Source organism: Equus caballus, chromosome 23, assembly GCF_041296265.1.
Source record: "Equus caballus isolate H_3958 breed thoroughbred chromosome 23, TB-T2T, whole genome shotgun sequence".
NCBI classification, from domain to species: Eukaryota; Metazoa; Chordata; class Mammalia; order Perissodactyla; family Equidae; genus Equus; species Equus caballus.
This window is the reverse complement of record NC_091706.1, coordinates 68,397,200-68,415,820: the sequence shown is the minus strand read 5'-3', so window position 1 is coordinate 68,415,820 and position 18,621 is coordinate 68,397,200. Positions and strand designations below refer to the sequence as shown.

General features: G+C 52.7%; 2 protein-coding genes across 8 annotated transcripts in view; one reads left to right on the top strand and one right to left on the bottom strand.

The window, feature by feature from the left end:
• CENPP (centromere protein P) overlaps window positions 1-12,695 on the top strand; it is a 215,819-nt gene extending 203,124 nt beyond the window's left edge. For all 4 annotated transcript variants that reach the window (XM_070248185.1, XM_023627640.2, XM_070248186.1 and 1 more), the window contains exons 6-8: window positions 10,881-10,960; window positions 11,951-12,042; window positions 12,376-12,695. In XM_070248185.1, coding sequence (XP_070104286.1) covers window positions 10,881-10,960; window positions 11,951-12,042; window positions 12,376-12,518 — 315 coding nt within the window. In that variant the 3' untranslated portion in view covers window positions 12,519-12,695. The remainder of the gene's footprint in view (window positions 1-10,880; window positions 10,961-11,950; window positions 12,043-12,375) is intronic.
• Window positions 12,696-13,586: 891 nt separating this feature from the next.
• IPPK (inositol-pentakisphosphate 2-kinase) overlaps window positions 13,587-18,621 on the bottom strand; it is a 49,013-nt gene continuing 43,978 nt past the window's right edge. Inside the window, exons 12-15 of one of the 4 annotated variants that reach the window (XR_011431155.1) lie at window positions 17,384-17,463; window positions 15,608-15,807; window positions 14,851-15,070; window positions 13,587-14,722 (exon numbers count right to left, since the gene is read on the bottom strand). Coding sequence is in view for 3 of the 4 variants with exons in the window: in XM_070248184.1 (XP_070104285.1) it covers window positions 14,946-15,070; window positions 15,608-15,807; window positions 17,384-17,463 (405 nt within the window). In the remaining variant the exon portion in view is untranslated. Of the gene's footprint in view, window positions 14,723-14,762; window positions 15,071-15,607; window positions 15,808-17,383; window positions 17,464-18,621 lie in introns of those variants that run through there. The other 3 variants (XM_023627634.2, XM_070248184.1, XM_014735541.3) reach the window with 3 other exon arrangements.

Sequence of the window (18,621 nt, the reverse complement as noted above, 5' to 3'; positions counted from 1 at the left end):
AGGGTCAGTTGGAATGATGTCAGAACACAGGGCATCCCGTATGACAGGCCAACTGGGAACATTCTGTGTCTCCTGGGACAGAAATTGCTGTTAATATAAAAGATTACAGATAAACGATAAATAAAATTTAAACACGCAATTATAAAATAAGTAACTGAGGGTTTTTTTTGAGGAATTTTTCTAGATTAATACAATTGAAATATGAAAAATGTAGTAAAAACTAGTAAGGAGGGCCGGCCCAGTGGCGCAGTGGTTAAGTGCACACGTTCCGCTTTAGCAGCCTGGGGTTCACTGGTTCAGATCCCGGGTGCGGACATGGCACCACTTGGCAAGCCATGCTGTGGTAGGCGTCCCACATATAAAGTAGAGGAAGATGGGCATGGATGTTAGCTCAGGGCCAGTCTCTCTCAGCCAAAAGAGGCGGATTGGCAGCAGTTAGCTCAGGGCTAATCTTCCTCAAAAAAAAAAGAAAAAAAACTAGTAAGGAAGTAGAAGAAATATGGTCATGGAACTAAGGAATTTCAGATGGGAATTTCTTCCTTAGAGGTTTGAGAGCCGTCCTGTACCCTACCCAGAAGTGACCCTTGACCTGGGCCCCGTAGGAAGTCCTAGAGACAAGAAGGCGTCTGAGGATGGACAACAGAGTGAAGAAGAATAAAAGAAAGAAAGTACACTTCAGTGCTGGGGCTAAGGAGGATGCTGTCCCGGTGCATGGGAAACAGGGGAAGGGTGGGCCTCTCGTGGAGCAGAGAAGACGCATGTGCCCAGTTAGACAGGGCAGACTTGGCTCCCCTCTTCACGGCCTCAGGGTGAGCGGTCCCTGGGCCATACAGGTTGTTTTTTTAATATAATTTGCTATACTTCTGCCTCCTAGGGTCACTTCCCAAAAGAAAACACTATTAAAAATGGGGTGTGGCAGGGGCCTGCCCCGGGGCTCAGTGGTTAAGTTCGTTTGCTCATCTTCAGAGGCCCAGGGTTTCTTGAGTTTGGATCCTGGGCGCAGACATGGTACCGCTCATCAAGCCATGCTGAGACGGCATCTCACATAGCACAACCAGAGGGACCTACGACTAGAATATACAACTATGTACTTGGGGGCTTTGGGGAGAAGAGGGAAAAAAAAGATTGGCAACAGCTGTTAGCTCAGGTGCCAATCTTTAAAAAAAAATAGGGTATGGTTCCCCCAAGACTCGGGGTCACACTGCACCTGGGGCCCTGCTCTGGTGCCTGCTCAGGTTTCCAGGCTGCCTGGGGTGCCCCATGCCCTCTGCCAGGCTTCCTCTGCGGGATGGCCGTGCAGTAACTGCGGCTGCGCCACATGGTCTCTGCGCCGCAGCTGAGAGCAGCGACAGCATGCGCCCATGTGGGTGAGCAGCCTGCGTTCCAACAAGACTGGTATGGACACTCAAGTTTGAATTTCATAGAATTTGCACATGGCACAAACTCTTCTCATTTTCTTTTGACCATTTACAAACATAAAAACTACTTTAGCTGGCAGGCTGAGCAGACGCAGGGGCCGCTGGTTTGTGGCACTAGTTTGCTTCCCCCTTCCTGGTGGCACAGCGACCGTTCATGTGGGACTTTCTGTTAGTAGAACCTCCCAAGTCTTTATTTTAAAAATGCTGTTGGAATATATTTCCAATAAGGTGATCCTGAGACCCCCGGTTCTTCCTAAATTTCACCACACAAGAAAGGGGTAAATGGAGGAGCGGGCAAAAGGGCTGGTCTGTCCTGGAGCCCTCAGGATGAGGAAGGCCATGGGCAGTGTGGGTAGGGTGGGTGCAGCACAACATCTGGACAGGCCCTGGGGGTCCCAGCGTCCCTGAGTCACGCAGGAGTCTGTGTGCGTCCGCAGTCAGTGCTACGATGGCAGCTGGTACTCTCGGGCTCAGAGCCACATGGGCTGGGAGCGGGGCTGCTAGTTGTTTGAGCAGCATTTAGGACAGTTTTTACTTCCCTCTGACCAGCTCAGCACTGCCCAGCTGTTTTCCTGGGTGGTTCGCATGCTGCGGCCCCCAGGAGCCAGTATCTGACAGACCCCCCGGGGTCTGGTCTCTGCCCCCTTATTTTTGCCAACCAGAGCGTCTCGTGTGCGGACATGTGTGGAGCTGCATCTGCCTTGGTCTCACTCGCAGGAACACATCCAGGAAAGCTGGGGCAGTGCGTTTACAAGTGGCACCTCGGCTGCAGAGCCTCATCTCACCCCATGGGATGTTCACTTTAACAACATAAACAGTCTAGAAAATCTGGTTAAAATAAAGTTCTCCCACTGGACTTGGAAATACAGTCTTTCCATCCACTGTGTAATCAACAGACTTGAAAGTAGGGCCCCTTTGTCAGCCTGCAGGTGGGTGGTTGAATTTCTCTTGGACGGCGTGTCCGAAGTGCACCTGGGGAGTGAGAAGCTGCCGGCTCTCCTAGATGTGGTGCTCGGCAGGAAATTTCCAGGCGGGCCTCCCGGGCTGCAGCCGGCTGGCTCTGGTTGGTCCTGTTACTTCAGACGGTTGTGCCAATACGAAAGATTTCTTCTCCGGAATTGGCTGGAGCAGTCATCCCTTCCCTGTGATAGCTCATCACAGTCTGAGCCCCTCCCCACGGCTGCAGCCCTTCCTCTGCCCAGAGGACGGAACCCAGAAAACTCAGTAAATGCCCATGCCTGCTGCCTGGCCAGCATGTGTCCCGCTGTCATCCTGCCCGCAGCCTTCCCTTCCCTGGGCACAGGTGCAGCTGATCCAGCCAGCTGTGGGGGTGAGGTGGGCAGAGCGATGGCCACCGAAGGAGGGGGGCTGGTGGCCGAGGGTAGACAGAGGAGCAGATGCTCACGTGCTATTTGTGTGTGTGCCTGCAGAAGGCTCAGGAGGACCTGTTGCAGGCATGGGCTAGGTCATCAGCCTGGCCTTCCAGCTCTGTCCCCAGGGGGCCTGGAGGCGCCAAAGCCCTGGGAGCAGAGCCCAGGCCTGGCTCCGTGGTACTGATTCCCACTGAATAGGTCAATAACCTGCGCGTCAATGCCAATACAAATCCCATCCGGGAGGAGTGACAGCTCCCTCTTCTGCTGGGCGTGGAAAGAATGAGGAGACAGTCACCTGTCAGCAGCCGCAGCGTGGCCAACTCGGCCTCGGGCAGCAACAGGCCAGGAGCTGGACAGTGTCCTGGTCTCGGGATGTCCCCCAGGAAACAGCAGTCACCAGGGAAAGGGTGACTTTGGGGCCCCAGCACAGCAGTACCTCCATGGCACTCCCGATGTGGCCCCTGAGGAAATGCCAGCCCCAGAGGCCTGTGCTGTCCAGCCTGTGAGGCCCGAGGCCGGGCCTGCTGGGTTGGGTTGCTGCGGCAGGCAGGGGCTGTGGGACACGCAGGGCATTTTCTGTCAGGAAGGCTGTTTTGGTACAGCAGGAGTATGCCCTCTCTGGGGAGACACCCACCGAGTGTCCACGGGTGAGGGGCATCGTGTCTGCAGCCACCCTAGAAGTGGACGAGCAACAGCAGGCGACACATTGGGGACGAGCCCACTGGGAGGTGACAGGCCCAACCCAGGCAGAGTGGCCGTGGCCCGGAGCCCAGGAACCATGCGCATTACTCCCTGGTAGGAGCCTGATTCTTTTTTTTTTTTTAGATTAAATTTTTTTTTTTTTAAGATTTTATTTTTTCCCTTTTTCTCCCCAAAGCCCCCAGGTACATAGTTGTATATTCTTTGTTGTGGGTCCTTCTAGTTGTGGCATGTGGGACGCTGCCTCAGCGTGGTTTGATGAGCAGTGTCATGTCCGCGCCCAGGATTCGAACCAACGAAACACTGGGCCGCCTGCAGCGGAGCGCGCGAACTTAACCGCTCGGCCACGGGGCCAGCCCCAGGAGCCTGATTTTTATGAGACATCTGTGATCACACGGACGTAAAACGCATGTGAAGAGCCTGCACCATGTGTGGCACAGCAGAACGTGTGATGTCTGTCAGCTTTCTTTTCAGAATGAGGGCAGGTGGTTTTCTTCCTAGTGTAGGTGTCACAGGCATTTCCAAACCTCCCGACATTGGCAACAGCTGGAACGTGTCTCAGAATCTTTGGGTACCGGGCACGGCACGAGTGCCCAGCATGGCTGTGACCAGCTGCCTGCCCTCTGAGCTGCAGGGTCCCCCCAACGCAGGAAGTCGTCAGCACGCTGTGGCACGGACCCCTGCCTGGGCCGACCTGCAGCTGCTGTGGACTAGCAGACTCCCCCTCCTCTTGCTACACCCAGCTCTTTGGAGTCCATGCGCTGTGTCAAATGACAAAACCGGTACCAGTTAGTCCCAAGTTTGCTGTCCTTTATTCAAGGGAAACAGTCCACAGATGAGAACCAGGGCATCCCCAGCAGGCCGCTCCCTTCCGGGGGGAGAGTTTACAGACTGTTCAAGGGGCTCCGCGGAGATGGGCAGGATTGGCCAGGAGGTCAGGGCTCCTGGTCAGGCGGCAGGCCCTGATTTCCAGGTTGAGGTGAGTCCGCCAAAGCCAGAGGGGAGGGTGGTGGCTGGTATTGGGTGTCACCTGCACATGCCGGCTGCCTTGGTTTAGATTGGTGCCTCAGGGCGGCCTCCATCGTGGTCCTGATACACAAATTAACTTCATCAGATGCCTGTGCCCGTGTCTCACTTCCTCACCTCAGATTCTTCTCCGTCCACCCGAACCCAGCACGAGTCCCACCGCCCCACACCACCCCCAGAGCCACAAGGTCGCCCACCCCTTCTCCTTGGGCCCTGTCTGCACGGATGGCCCGGGGCCAGGAGCCCGCTCTCCTCCCCACTTTGCCTCTCCCAGCCGCACAACCGCCTGTACTCTGGCTCTCCCTGACTTCTCCATCCCGACACCAGCAAACTCTTTCCCTCCCTCCTCCGAAGACATCCCCTCTGTCACCACCAGGCCACCAGCACCTGCCACTCCGGGCCATAGCCCTGCCTTCCTCCCTCAGCTGGCCCCTTCACCCCCCCCGTCCACTCAGCAGTCAGCACGGCCCCCTGAGAATGGGCGTCAGACCAGGCGCCCAGCTCTGGGGGCCGAGCCTGCATGTCCTGGCCCTGCCTGCCTCCACCTTCGTCTGCACGGTTCTCGTTACCACTCACTGCTGCCTCGCGGGACTGCAGCCAGCCAGCTCGCTCCTGCCATGGGCTGCTCTGTGCTGTGTGTTCTCCGCCTGGAATCCCCTCCCTCTGTTCTCCCATCATTCAGGCCTGAACCCCAGTGTCATCTGCCCAAGGAGGCCCCCAGCTGCCTCCTGGTCACTGACCACTACAGGTGTACACATCCGCTTCCAGAACAAGGCCTGGCACACAGCAGGCCCTTAGAGAATACCACCCCCCTGAAGGGAGCAAGCCGCTCTAGCCCCGCAAGTGGAGGAGTGCTCCTTGTAGAAACAAGCTTGTGTCTGGGACACAGTCTCTCTAAAGTCAGGTTTACTGAGGTCTAACTTACATACACTAAAAGCATCTTTTGAACTGTACCGTCTGCTGAGTTCTGACATGTCTCTGCAGTCAGTCCTTCCCCCGGGGCCACCCCTGCTGTCCTCTCCTTTTCTGGAATCTCATTAATGGAATCACACACCATGTGGTCTCTTGTGTCTGGCTTCTTTCGCTTGGCCTGTTGCTTCTGAGCTTTGTCCATGCCGTTGTGTGGATAACATTGCGCACACCATTGCATCATATGGATGGTGCCCGTTGTTTCCACACCCACTGGGGGAGACAGGACCTGGGTCACCTTGTGAAAGGATCACTCACAGTTCCGGTTTGGGGCTCTTATTAATGAGCAGTCACTTGCAGTTCTTTGCATGGACCCATGTTTTCGTTTCTCTTGGGTAGGATTGCTGGATCAGGTGGTAAGCGCATGTTTAACTTTCTAAGAAGCTACCAAACTTATCCAGTTCCCACCAGCAATGTATGATAGTTCCACTTGTTCCACATCTTCACCAAAACTTGATATTGTTAGTCTTTTTGATATTAGCCAATCTGGTCGGTACATGGTGGTATCTCATTGTGATTTTAAAGATTTTATTTTTCCTTTTTCTCCCCAAAGCTCCCCAGTACATAGTTGTATATTCTAGTTGTGAGTCCTTTTGGTTGTGGCATGTGGCACATTGCCTCAGTGTGGCTTGATGAGCGGTGCCACATCTGTGCCCGGGATCCGAAGCTGTGAAACCCTAGGCTGCCAAAGCGGAGCGCACGAACTTAACCACTCAGCACGGGGCCAGCCCCGTCATTGTGGTTTAATTTGCATTTCCCCAACAACTAGTGATATCTTTCGCCTTCCAAATCTCTTCTATGGTTAAGTATCTTTAAATCCTTTGACCATTATTTAAAATTGGGTGTTTGGCTTCTTATTACTGAGTTGTAAGTGTTCTTTACATATTCTGGACACAAGTTTTTGCTAATATTTTCACTCAGTCTGAGGCTGGCCTTTTTCTTAACAATGACCTTTAAGAGCAGTAGTTTGTAATTATAATGAAGCCAATTTATCAATTACCCAATTGATTTTTCCTTTATGGATCCTGCTTTTTGTTTCTGAGAAATCTTTGGCTAACCCAGGATTACAAAGATTTTCTCCCATGATTGCTTTCAGAAGTTTCATAATTTTAGCTCTTACATTTGTATCTATGAGCTGTCCTAAGTAAATTTTTGTGTACGGTATGGGATAGGCATTGAAGTTCATTTTTCTACCTATAGACATCCAGTGGTCCCAGTACCATTTGCTTAGAGGCCTGGGTTAGTTTAGTCCCAGTGAGTGACTTCACCGATCTCATCTCTCTCTGGACCAGGCTGTCTTCAAAATACAAAGTGTTGTTAAAATGTGACTGGAGCCAAGATAATTAAATGGGGAGGGAACAATCTTTTCAACAAGTGGTGCTGGACAACTGAATACTCACAGGCCAAAGAATGAAGCTGGACCTCTACCTCACACCATATGCAAAAATTGCCTCAGAATGGATCAAAGACCCAATTATAAGAGCTAAAAATATAAAACTCTTAGAAGAAAACATAGGTGTAAATCTCTGTGACCTTGGATTAAACAATGGTTTCTTAGCTATGACACCAAAAGCATAAGAACAAAAATAAACTGGACTTCATAAAAATTAAAAACTTTATACAAGTGATACCATTAAGGAAGTAAAAAGACAACCCACAAAATGGAAGAACATTTTAGGAAACCATATATCTGCTAAGTGATTTGTATCTGGAATATATAAAGAACTATTACAACTCAGTAATAAAAGGAAAAATAACCCAGTTAAGAAATAGGCAAAGGACCTGAATAGACCTTTCTTTAAAGAAGATACACAGATGGTCAATAAGCACATGAAAAGGTGCTCAGCATCATCAGCCATCAGGGAAATGCAAACCCAACCACAGCAAGACCACCTCACACCCACTAGGATGGCTAGAGTTAAAAAAAAAAAGGAAAATAACAAGCATTGGCAAGCAGATGAAGCAGTCAGAGCCCTCACACACTACTGATAGAATTATAAAATGGTGCAGCCACTGTGGAAAACAGTGTGGCAATTCGTCGAGTGGTTACACAGTTATCATATGGCCTAGCAGTTCCACTCCTAGGTATGGACCCAAGAGAAATGAAAATGTAAGTCCACACAAAAACTCATACACAAATGGTCATAGCAGTATTCTTCCCAATGGCCAAATGTAGAAACCACCCAAGTGTGCATCCGCTGATGAACGGATAAACAAAACTGGCACATCCACCCAGTGTAACGTTACTCAGCATTGTCAAGGAATGAGGCACTGATAGAGCCAAGTGAAAGAAGCCAGTCACAAAAGAACTCATATTATGTGACTCCACTTGTGTGAAGTGTCTAGAACAGGGGGGGCCACAGAGACAGAAAGTGGATTAATGATTGCTTATGGCTGGTGAGGAGTGAGGGGTGCCAAGGGGATTAAGGGGCAGTAGCTAAAGTGTACAGGGTTTCTTTATGGGGTGATGAAAATGCTCTGGAGATAGAAAGTGGTGATGGTTGCATAACCTTGTAAGTATACTAAAACCCACTGAATTATATACTTTGAAGGAGTGAATTTTATGTGAAATCTGTGTTTTAAAAAATCATTGAATCAGCCAGGTGTAATCTTTGGGAAAACGTTAAAGTCAAGGGTACATCTCAAGTCAGGATTCAAGGTTTCCCCTTTGTTTAAAGTGGGAGGTGGCCGGGGGGTGATCCGGTGTTCCTCCTCGGCGCTGGGCTGGAATGACTGATACGTCACAAGGCTGCTCCCAGCAGCCGGCAGCTATTCCCACAGCAGAGCGGGTCTCAGACATCAACTGAGGCTGGATACAGAATTGCCAGCATTCTCACAGCCACTACTTTACTCTCTTGAATGCAACTCCAGGCCTAAGGCCAGCAGCTGAGCAAACCCCCAGCTGAGTTGCCACTGAGGACAAGCTTCCTGTGGAAGGGGCAGCTGCTACCCCACAATGTTGTGAGCACAGGCCTCCCGTTCACTCCTTCCTGTGCCAGACCTGGGCCGTGGTTTTACCGTGGCAGAATGTGAAGTATCTGAGGAGCTTTCCAGATGAGCTAGAAGTTAGCCTTTTTGTGTGTAGCTGTTTCTCATGGAGAGGAGTCTGAAACACATGGGCCAGCTCTCTGCCTTGTCGGAGCACGTCTACCTCAGCCCTTTCTTGGTGACTTGGTTGTCTTTTGTGAATGTGAAATATAATATGTAAAACTTTCAGTCACTGTTGAAGTGTGATCTCATGCTAACTGACCTCAAGCCCACTTTGCGTTTAGGATTATATCAATTTTCACAACTTTTCTGTCTTCTCCCTCAAAGCCACCTGGTCACGTCTGTCACTGAGACCCGCCCTTTTCCTTTCTGATTACCAGCAACTGTGTCCACTCTCTGCTCTTCACGCCGTCTCCCTGGGCTGCTCAGCAGCCTTTTGTTGCTTTCCTCCCGTCTGAGGTGTGCTCTGAACATTCGAGGTCACCAGGCAGGTGAACGAAGCTGGATAAACGGGCGATATTAACGACTCGTAACAAAGGAAACTTTCCCCACAACCCCCAGAAAGCTCTCCGGAAACTCACACTGGATGCCTGACTTTTTCCTAATGTCTGCATTTCTACTTTTGGGTTTTTTATTTTAAAAACTAAAGGGAGTACACTATTTCTTCCTGAAAGCTTCTAATCTAAACCCCCCTTTTGCTCGTGAGCGGAAGGCCTGGAGAGGCCGTGAGGGCTGCTGGAGGCCGAGCCTGCAGCCAGTTTCTGCCGCCCTCAGGCCCCACGCTGGAGCCGGCCCAGGCCTTGTGCTGCCGCAGCTCCGCCTGCAGAGACACTGCCACATTCGCACGTTCTCCATGACATTCCTCATACAGCTGTTACTAATTTAGAAGAGCTTGAGGTTTAAAAATCAGCCATTGCTTTCCATTTAAAACACGTAGGTACACATTTTCTCGCAGAGACAGTTTTGCTCAAATTAGACATCATCTGTAACCCGAAACCAGGCCGCCCAGCATCTGGTCAGGACAGCCTGGTGTTTGGACGTGTTTGTGTTCCATCGGCATCTTTCACACACACGGTCTGGGAGCAGAGGCCTCACGCTGGCAGCAAGCTCACTGATATGTGGGCTGGTCCTTTGAAAGTCTTTGTCCCCACAAGACCCCATTTGACAGAGCTGATTTGGTTCAGTCCACGGAGTACCTGCGGCCTCCAAAGGCCCCCAGTTCTGCCCCACTCCAGTGTCGGCCCCTTGTCTTGGGCGTCTCCGCCTGGCTGCTAGACAGGTGTTTCTCAGATCAAGCTGCACCTCGCTGTCCTCCAGAGTCTCCCGTCACCCAGCCTGCAGTCTGTTCTCATAAGACAGTTTTCCAAGAGGAGGTGGGGCCACGCAGTCTTCTGTCTGCTGTGGGCGCCTCGCTCAGGCTCTTGTAAAGCTCTGTTCTGATGACCTGTCACTCCTGGCATTCTCAAGGTTCCTGGGAGGGGCCTGCTGCGCACACTGGAAAGCAGCAGACGTTTCCAGAATTTTCTGTCACGTGGGGGGAAGCCAACCCTACCTCAGAGTCACAAGCCTAGAAATGTGTGAAATTCCACTTCATTTCCGTTTGAGAGAGAATACTTGTGACTCTAAAATGGTACCCAGCATTGAGAAGCTGACTTTTAGCAGTGCATGCTCCCCGAAACCCTGCTACCCAGAATAGCTGGCACGTGTCTGGGGGAGTCCAGGTGGCCCCGTGCTGTGCAGGAGCCGTCTGCCCACGGCTGCCCACATGTGGGCGGGGGCCATTCGCAGCAAGTGGGAGGATAGAGGGGTGGGAGTGTCCACCGTGGAGGGGGACAGCCCACCGGCCTGTTGGAAGGGCTTTTAAGGCCAAATGCTAAAGTTCTAGAGAAAAACAGCTGCTTTACAGTGAGAAACCTGGCAGAACCATGTGCCCCCAGGCCTCAGGGCAGCATTACTGGGGTGAGTCAGCTGGACTCTGGCCAGGAGGAACATGCCACAGCAGGCCCAACCGGCTTCCTCAAGCCATTCTTGGTCACAAGAGACAAGAGAGACAGAGGGGCTGCCCCAGATCAGAGGGGACTCAGGAGGCGGGATGGCCTAATGCTGCATGGCCCTGGGTGGACAAGCCGGTGACATGGGAGTGAAGCTATTCTGTGGCGTGTTCACACTGGGGAGTGGACAGTGGGAGCTGGAGGCCACTGGGCAGTGCCAGTGAGCACAGGTGGCAGGAGTGGGGACGGCTGTGGCCAAGGCACCAGGACGCACGCACCGCACCAGTGAGTGGCTGTCTGAGACCTGAAGGAGTCAGGGCACACAGGACACGCTCCACACGGGCCCTCGAGCCCTTCCAGTCGCTGAACAGCGATGTGCCCCACAGTCTCTCTGTAACTGTGTCTTCTCCCCACAGGAAAAGTACCCTGAGGCCGTGCACCTCGCAGAGGGGGCTGCCTCCAGCTGCATGGGGGTCCGGAGCGCTAGCCAGCCAGGGTAAGTGCAGATGCCTGCGGGGCCCTGGGCTGTCCTAGCTGGCCAGGTCCCTCCCCAGCACCCAGACACTCGTTTCCTGTTGAAAATGAGGATTAGAAAGAGTAGAAAATGTGAACTGCCTCACTGACGTCAGGATCTGCCTGTGGAGGCATAGCAGATTCGCAGACCCCCCACCCCCAGCCGGCCTCCAGGGTGAGGGAGGATGTGGGGAAAGGCTCCTGGGGGCCAAGGAAGGTGGCCAGAGGGGGGAGCTGTCTCCACCATCTCACCTGAAAAGGTCAGGAGGCTGCAGCCCTGTGGAGCTGCTGGACTTGCTGTGCCTTTGGACCCACGGACGAGCCTGCCAAGGTCACATGGGTGTGGAGGCCCTGGGACTTGCTGCCTGGGTTACTGTCACCTCTGGTGGCGTGTGGCTGTAGCTGCTCTGTTTCTAAGCCTCCTTCTCCACTGAGTGAAGGTCTGTACTTCATTCTCAGGTCTCGAGCATGTGGGTGACTCACCGTCTTTCCCTGTTACTCACGGTCTGTTCACGTCCCTGGCAGACGAGCACACAGCTTCTGCCGGTGTCGGGCACACACCTGGGTGTGGAATCCCCGGGTCCCGGGTAGATTCAGCTTCTGTTACTGCAAGTTCCTTTGAAAGCAATTTCTCGTATTTATGTTCCCACCAGTACTCTGAGTTCCTGTCCTTCACTTGCACCGTCATGCTAGTATCTATCTTAGCGCTGTCTTGGTTTCCAGTTTCCTGTTTGTTAATGATATCGACCCTCTTTTCAGGTTGAACTGACCGCACTTCCTCTGCCCCTCAGGCTGGACGTGCACCAGGGCGGCTGGGCACGGGCCGGGAAGGGCGGGAACGAGGAAGGTGGAGGGAGCAGTGCTCCCACCTGGTGGGTGTCCTCCTCCTGCAGGCAGGTGGACGGTGCTGCACACAGTTCACTCGTTCACCGAGATTTCAGAGAGCACTTAGCAACCTCTCCCCCTCTTTCAGGTTTGAAGTGGTCATAGTTTGGAGGATACAAATCGACGATGAAGGGAAGGTTTTGCCAAAGCTGGATCTTCTCACCCAAGTGCCACAGCGAGGTAGGGCCTGTGGGGTCTGTGATGTGCCCACAGAGATGCCCACTTACCACATCTGGTTTGACGAGGCAGGCAGCAAAAGTTGAAAATCTCATTAATGTACTTTTTATATCGGTTTTAAAATATCAACAATCGCTCAAAAAGCAAGGGGGGTTGCTCCCCCGAGGCCCTCTGGGCTGAAGGCACCAGGGGCATATTCCAGCTCTGCCTCCAGCCCAAAGGGAGGCCCGTGCACGGTCATAGCAGTTGGCCCGGCCTCCCGGTCACACGGCAGCAGGGAAGTGGGGACGGAGGAGGGGTCTGGTGAGGTCTCTCACCCACTTGTTTTCTTTACAGTCCTGGAGCTGGACAAGAACAGAGTCATAGAAACCGCTCCTCTTGGCTTCCGAAACCTGCTGGGCGTGCTGGGCATTGAGGCCACTCTAGAGAGCCTGATAAAACTGCTGTGCACAGAGGAACACGCTAGATCCCGACACTGAGCACGCAGGGAGACACTGCACCCGGAGGCGTGAGGTTTACTGAATATAAACGTGCTATTTTCCACTTAGAAACCATTTCTTCCAAACATGTCTGTGCAGTTATGGCACATTATGTACAAGCTGTCAGGGCATGAAAAATAAATACAGCTATTTGAATAAAAAATGCCAGACAAGTGACACAGTATTTTTAAAATAAGCTTAACATTTGAGGAGTACAGGGTGCGTGTCCGTCCTCGGATGCGGGGCGCAGCTGTGCCCCACCTCACACTCTGTGGGCAAAGGTGGCACAGGCCTGCCTTAGAGGGGGGCCCTCCTCCCACTGCCCACCACCGGGGCTCCTGGAGGCAATAGAGTCAGCCCCGGGGAGGCACAGTGCCCTCCCTCCCCACCTCCCTGTTCTCGAAAGCAGCACCTCGGCAAGTCCTCAGACGGTCACGCGGGGGCTTCCACAAAGAACGCAGTAAGACAGCAAGGACTGCGTCATCCCTTCACACAGAGAAACAGGGTCTCTGTTCAAGGCCCCCAGGGTCTAAGCGCTGCACAGACCTCAGGCGCCCGTTGATCATGTTTGTTAGAATCGGTGGAAACATTGTTCCAACCAAATGCACAATGCCCGTGGAAGACAGGGTGGAAGTGAGCAGAGCAAAGGGCTTGGCTGAGACGCCAGAGCAGGGGTGCTCGCCTGTCTCCCCCAACATGGAGGGTGGTGGTGTCAGACTATCCAGTGCAGCCAGGATAGCCCGGGAGGCTGCCCAGCCCCGCCTCCTCGAGGGGCCGGGTTCCAGAGCTCTGTGCACAGCGTGCTGGCAAGACCACCTCCCCCAGGCCAGCAACCAGCAATGCCCTCAGGCCAAAGCAGCACTGAGGCCACCTCTCTCCATGCTGTGGGGCCTCTGGCTCACCCCAGGAAGGCAGCTCTGGGTCCCTGCAAGCAGAGTCCCCAAGGCCCCAGACCCCAATATTCCGTGGAGGAGAGACGTGTGTCATCTGAGTATCTTTCTGTACCTCCAAGTGTGGAAGTGAGGAGTGTTAGGACAGAACTGAAGAATAAATTCCAGAAGAGCTAGCTTGATTCAAGCAAGTGTAATTCTCAAGTTATCACAAAATTCCCCACAAAAATGTACAATCAGCAAAATATTCTTATTTTTCATGTAGCATTTTCATTACAATTCCATGGTTTCGCTAAAATTATAATATTATGTTACAGTAAGCCTTCATTAGTCCCTCAAACGACGATATAAATAATCAATCTGTACAACCTACCATAGAATAAAAACTGAAGCCAAGATTCCCAACAGTTCTCTTAGCAGCCGGGCACACTTTGGTGACCCCAACAAGAACCCTCTTGGTGCCAGCCAGGAGTTGCTCATCTTGCAGAAGCAGGGCCTCAGGCAGCCCAGACAAGGAGGTGGCCCAGCACCACTCGAGGCCGCAAACCCCACAGGTCTCGGTGAAGCCCACGAAAGGAACGGGTACGGGGAGGAGGGCAAACTCAACGCTGGCTCTGGTGGAACTGGCTGAGGGCCCCAGACACCCAAACAAGCCATGAACACAGAGCTGGTGGAGTACAGCCGCCTCGCGACACTGCTCGGGGCACGGCAGCTGAGGGCTGCGGCTCTGCTCCCAGCTTCCACAGCAGCACCTGCAGGTGGGAAAGAACGCCTTGTCTCCCCTCAACCTAAAGACAAATCATTCAGCAAAAAAACAAAGGTAACGCTCACATGAGTGGTGTCCACCCGTGACCTGAGTCCCACACTCCCTGCTGACCACGCAGAGGGGTGGGTGTGGTACTTCCACAGGGCCTCCGAGTCCATGCTGCTCAACCGACGTTCGTACAACCACCCATCGCTCTGTGCAGCAGGGAACCACGAAACCTGTGCTGGCGTGGGGCTTGCACTGAAAGTGACCAAGTAACTCAGCTGGGACAGTTCCAGTAGTTTCCGAGTTTCCTTGAGTCCAAACTGTGAGACGTGCATGACAATTCAAGTTTTCTATGTTAGGAGTCGGGGGTAGGAGATCCAAACCCTGGGTCTTAGAGTAAGGCTTTCTGCATTAGAGATTAGACGTGAGCCCTGGCTGGAAGGAAGACCTGCCCAGAGCGGCCCCCATGACACGGCACACTGCTGGGCTCACGTCGGACATTCCTTGTCCTGGAAGATGTTCCCAGTGCTCTTCCACTGTGTGTCTCCCAGAGGCAGTCCCACCTAGACAGGGGTTAAAAAGCAAAAGTATTCACAGCAAAAGTCACCCAACACAACAGAAAATAGCTCTATTATTCAACCTTCACATTCTGTGTTCAAGTTTCAAAGATACTACAGGAAAAGGGTTAGACCTTATGGAGGACTAACGTGCAATCTTCGCTCTCCTTGAACCTAGTCGGCATCACGGCAGCGTCTTTGGCATGCAGGGTCTTTGAATAGTAGTTGACTATCTTGCCGTCCAGTTTATACTGATGAGGAATGCTCTCATAGGGCTTGAGGTCGAGGTCCAGCACAGACACAGAGAAGGTGAACCTGGACCGCGACGAAGGGACGATGGGCCTTTGATCGGACCTGGAAGTATAAAAGCAATTTCAGAATACACCAAACTCCCAAATCCTCTCACCCCAGCTCATGAGGGGCGCCCGTTCTGTGCGTCTGTGCACATCTCGTCTGTCTGCGCCAGCTGTGTGCGCTAGTGCGTGAAGCTCCTGCGAGCCAGGCGCCTGCTGTGACGCCCACCACACCAGAGGAGAGAGGGTTAAAGTGCAGAAAGAGAGGAAAGCAATTACATGGAACACGCCCTTCACATTCCCCAGATCCCAGTGGTGTGAACGAACAAAGTTACTTTGTCCTGAGCCAAGGGTTACACAACCTAAGAGAGCAGAATGTAGACGTGGCCACTCCACAGCCGAATGGATCAGAGGTTGAGAACAATGTCCCCCGAGCCCCTCCCCGTGGCTGGTGAGCAGCTCTTCACGCTTCTCATGCTGGAGAGACCTGGCTTCCTGTTTCATGCGCAAATCTATCTGCAGCGTTCTGTATATTGTTTCTTGGGGCTTCATTTTGTGGTTTTCCTAAACACATTTATAACAAAACATGAACAATTACTTGTACTGAGAAACACTTGCAGGCTAACTCTGAGTTCTGCACTGAGACTGCTGTGCATCCACATGGCGCTCAGCCTGCTCTGTACACAGCGTGCGTCCAGATGCCGGGCCGACACAGCCCACGAGCTCAGTATGGCCTGGGGGGAGCAGGTGAGAGTCCTGGCTGCCCCACGCTTACTGCTCCCACAGATCTGGAAATCACTGAAAGAAAAACAAAACACCAATTTCAAAAGCTCCTGCCTGGGAGAGAAAAGGCCGACAGACACGCTCCACTGACAAAGCTAATCGAGGCCCCGACTGTCCCTGAGGTCCTGTTTGGAAACACACTTACAGGAAAATGCACCCAGCTCAGCTGCAGGGGCCTTGGCTGCTCCCCCTGAAGGGAGAGAACACATTCCCAAATTAAGGTTCTGCGCCTGAGTCTCTCTGGGGCCTGGAGCCGGAGCTCTGTGAAGCTGGGCTGGGACAGTCCCCATCTAGCTCCCGACAGGGCTAGATGCTCTAAAGGACGCTTCAGTTTCCCACGTCTGAACCAGCCGCCAGCAAGATGGCGTGAATAAAGAGGAATCTGTCCCTCAGGCGGGTGGGAGCACGGCCCAGGGGCAGCTTCTGCAGACAGTCTGACTGTCCACCACGAGCTCGCCGTGAGCCCAGGGCATGGCTCCCGATGCCCGACACACTTCCCATCCTAGGCTGAGACCAGTGCCCACGTGGCTCAGAACTTTCTGGACATGCCTCACTCCTCTCCCAGGGTGTCGGTTTCTGCTGAGGTGAAGGGTGTCCAGGCCCCGGGGCCTCATGTGGCCACCTCATGTTTCTGTGTCCCGGCTGCATCCCCACTTCAGAAGGGGTGGCAGAGAGTAAGTCTGTGTGGTTTTCTCTCATCTAACACCAGCAGCCTGATCCAGCGAATGGACCCTCCTAGCTACGCAGGGGAGGCGTTTTCTTAGGAGAATGGCAGTTTTCAACTAAACAGAACCACCCTTTTTCTGTAGTTATGATCCACAAATGTCCCTTCATGTTTCCTATCAGAAAGTGGACAATTCTGTGCCTGCCAGGGAGCAAGACTCCTGCGAATGTTTGGTTCAAAAGCATCAGAACAACGAGTGGCTGGCAGCCAGCAACAAGGTCGCCTTGACCCAGGAACACATGTCAGAAGAACGCACAACATCCCACAGGTACCGTGTGTGGGTTTGCACCCTGAAGATGGATGCTAAAGATGCCATCTAATTACTAAGACAAGATTATCAGGTTCATCCTGAAGTACTGAAAAAAGGCAGGGGAGGGAGCTGGAGAACGGCAACAGTGTCCAGGAGAGACCTGCAAACAGGACGCGGAAGAGTGGATGTGTTGTGTTAAGGGCTTCACAGTGACCATGGAGGTGGCACATTAGGACCAGAGCAGGGCCCACAAGACCTACAGCTTCCAGGCCTTGGAGCCTCATGGGAGCCTAGGGCTTTCTCTGAGAGAAAGGAATTTGCAACACTATCCAAACTGCTTCTAAGTCCCTGGAGTATTTTCTCAGAAAATAATAGTAATCTTCGATTTAATAGAACAATCTTTTAAAATTATTCTCCATAAATGTCTTTCTGACTGAATTACAAGCTCTAGAGAGCAAGAGGTAATAAGCCCCATAATATCAAGTAGGCCTGGAGATCGGCCTCTACTAATAAACGTGATCCTGCCAGGAGCTCTGTAAATACAGGGAAACCGACTCTCTTGTCCATCCACAAAACCCTGTTAGACCCAGGACGTGTGACACAGCAGCAGGCCTCACCTGGTGTCCTGCAGACAGGGGGAGAGTGCAATCATGATGGAGCAGTCCTTCGCAGTCATGGCAACCCGGTACTGCTGAACCTGCAGGGGGAGGAGAGGTCAGCTCCAGGGCACGGGGGCGTCATGCCACAGCCACACGCACCCTCCTGCCCCCAGCAAGGTCCAGAACTGGTCCCAGAACCTAGGGGTGGGTTAGGAGGCCCTAGGCCCTGCCTCCTGACCGCTCACTGTCAGCAGCAAGTGGACCTGATCACAAATCCTGGGACTTAGGACTGGTCTTCCCCAAGGCACCCAATGTCCGCCTCAGAAGAAAAGGCAGTGAGCTGCCTCAGCTCCCGGGGTGCTGAGTAAGCAGGACACCACACCTCAAGGTGGCACCACCCAGACGTCCACCAAGGCCCTGTTCAGAGCTACAGTGTCCCTCAGGTCACCCTGCACCTGGAATGTCACACAGCCATCACGGATGATGCTACAGACGGGTTGCCAGGCTGTCTGTTGACTCCCTTCATTCCCACAGCAGGCACGGCTCGTGTCCCAGGTTGTGGATGCAGAGACTGAGACAGAACTACCTGTCACTCTGCCCCGCCAGGGCTGGACTCAAACCCTGGAGTCATGGCTCCAAAATTCATGCTCTTTACCCTGGGCCATGAGCACGTGTAGATCTGTGCACACTGGCCTGGAACAACGTCCACCAGGGCTACCAACTCAAACAGCCCACCACATGGTTTGTAGGATCCAATTCATAAAGCCATGGGTGTCACAGACAGTCACCTCACCTCTGAGTAGAATTTGGGGCATTTCTTCTCCTTTCTTCTTTGAAGCCTCCATATATCATTTGAATTTTTTTAGACTGAATAGCTCTCACTTTTACAAATATAATTTAGTTACAAAAAAGTGGGCCCTACATGTCATCACCATCCTCAACATGTGCAATGACAGATCATAACCTCTTTTCTCCCTCCCTTTCTGTAATTCCCTCTGTCGCAGAGTTGGGAGGGCACATCCAAGCTGAATGCTCCCCAGGCAGGGCTGTGGCGAAGGGGGACCCCAAGTGCAGCTGCCTCCACCTGCTGGCTGCTCGTCTCAGGGCCACATAGAACCTCACGGCAGAAGGAAAAAGCAGCTCCTCTCCACATACTCTAGTCCTTCAGTGAAGAAATCAGGCATTTCGCAAAACGCACAAAACTTAGTCCAAGAGAATTAAAGAGAAAAACATAAAAAACAAAGTATAAAATATTT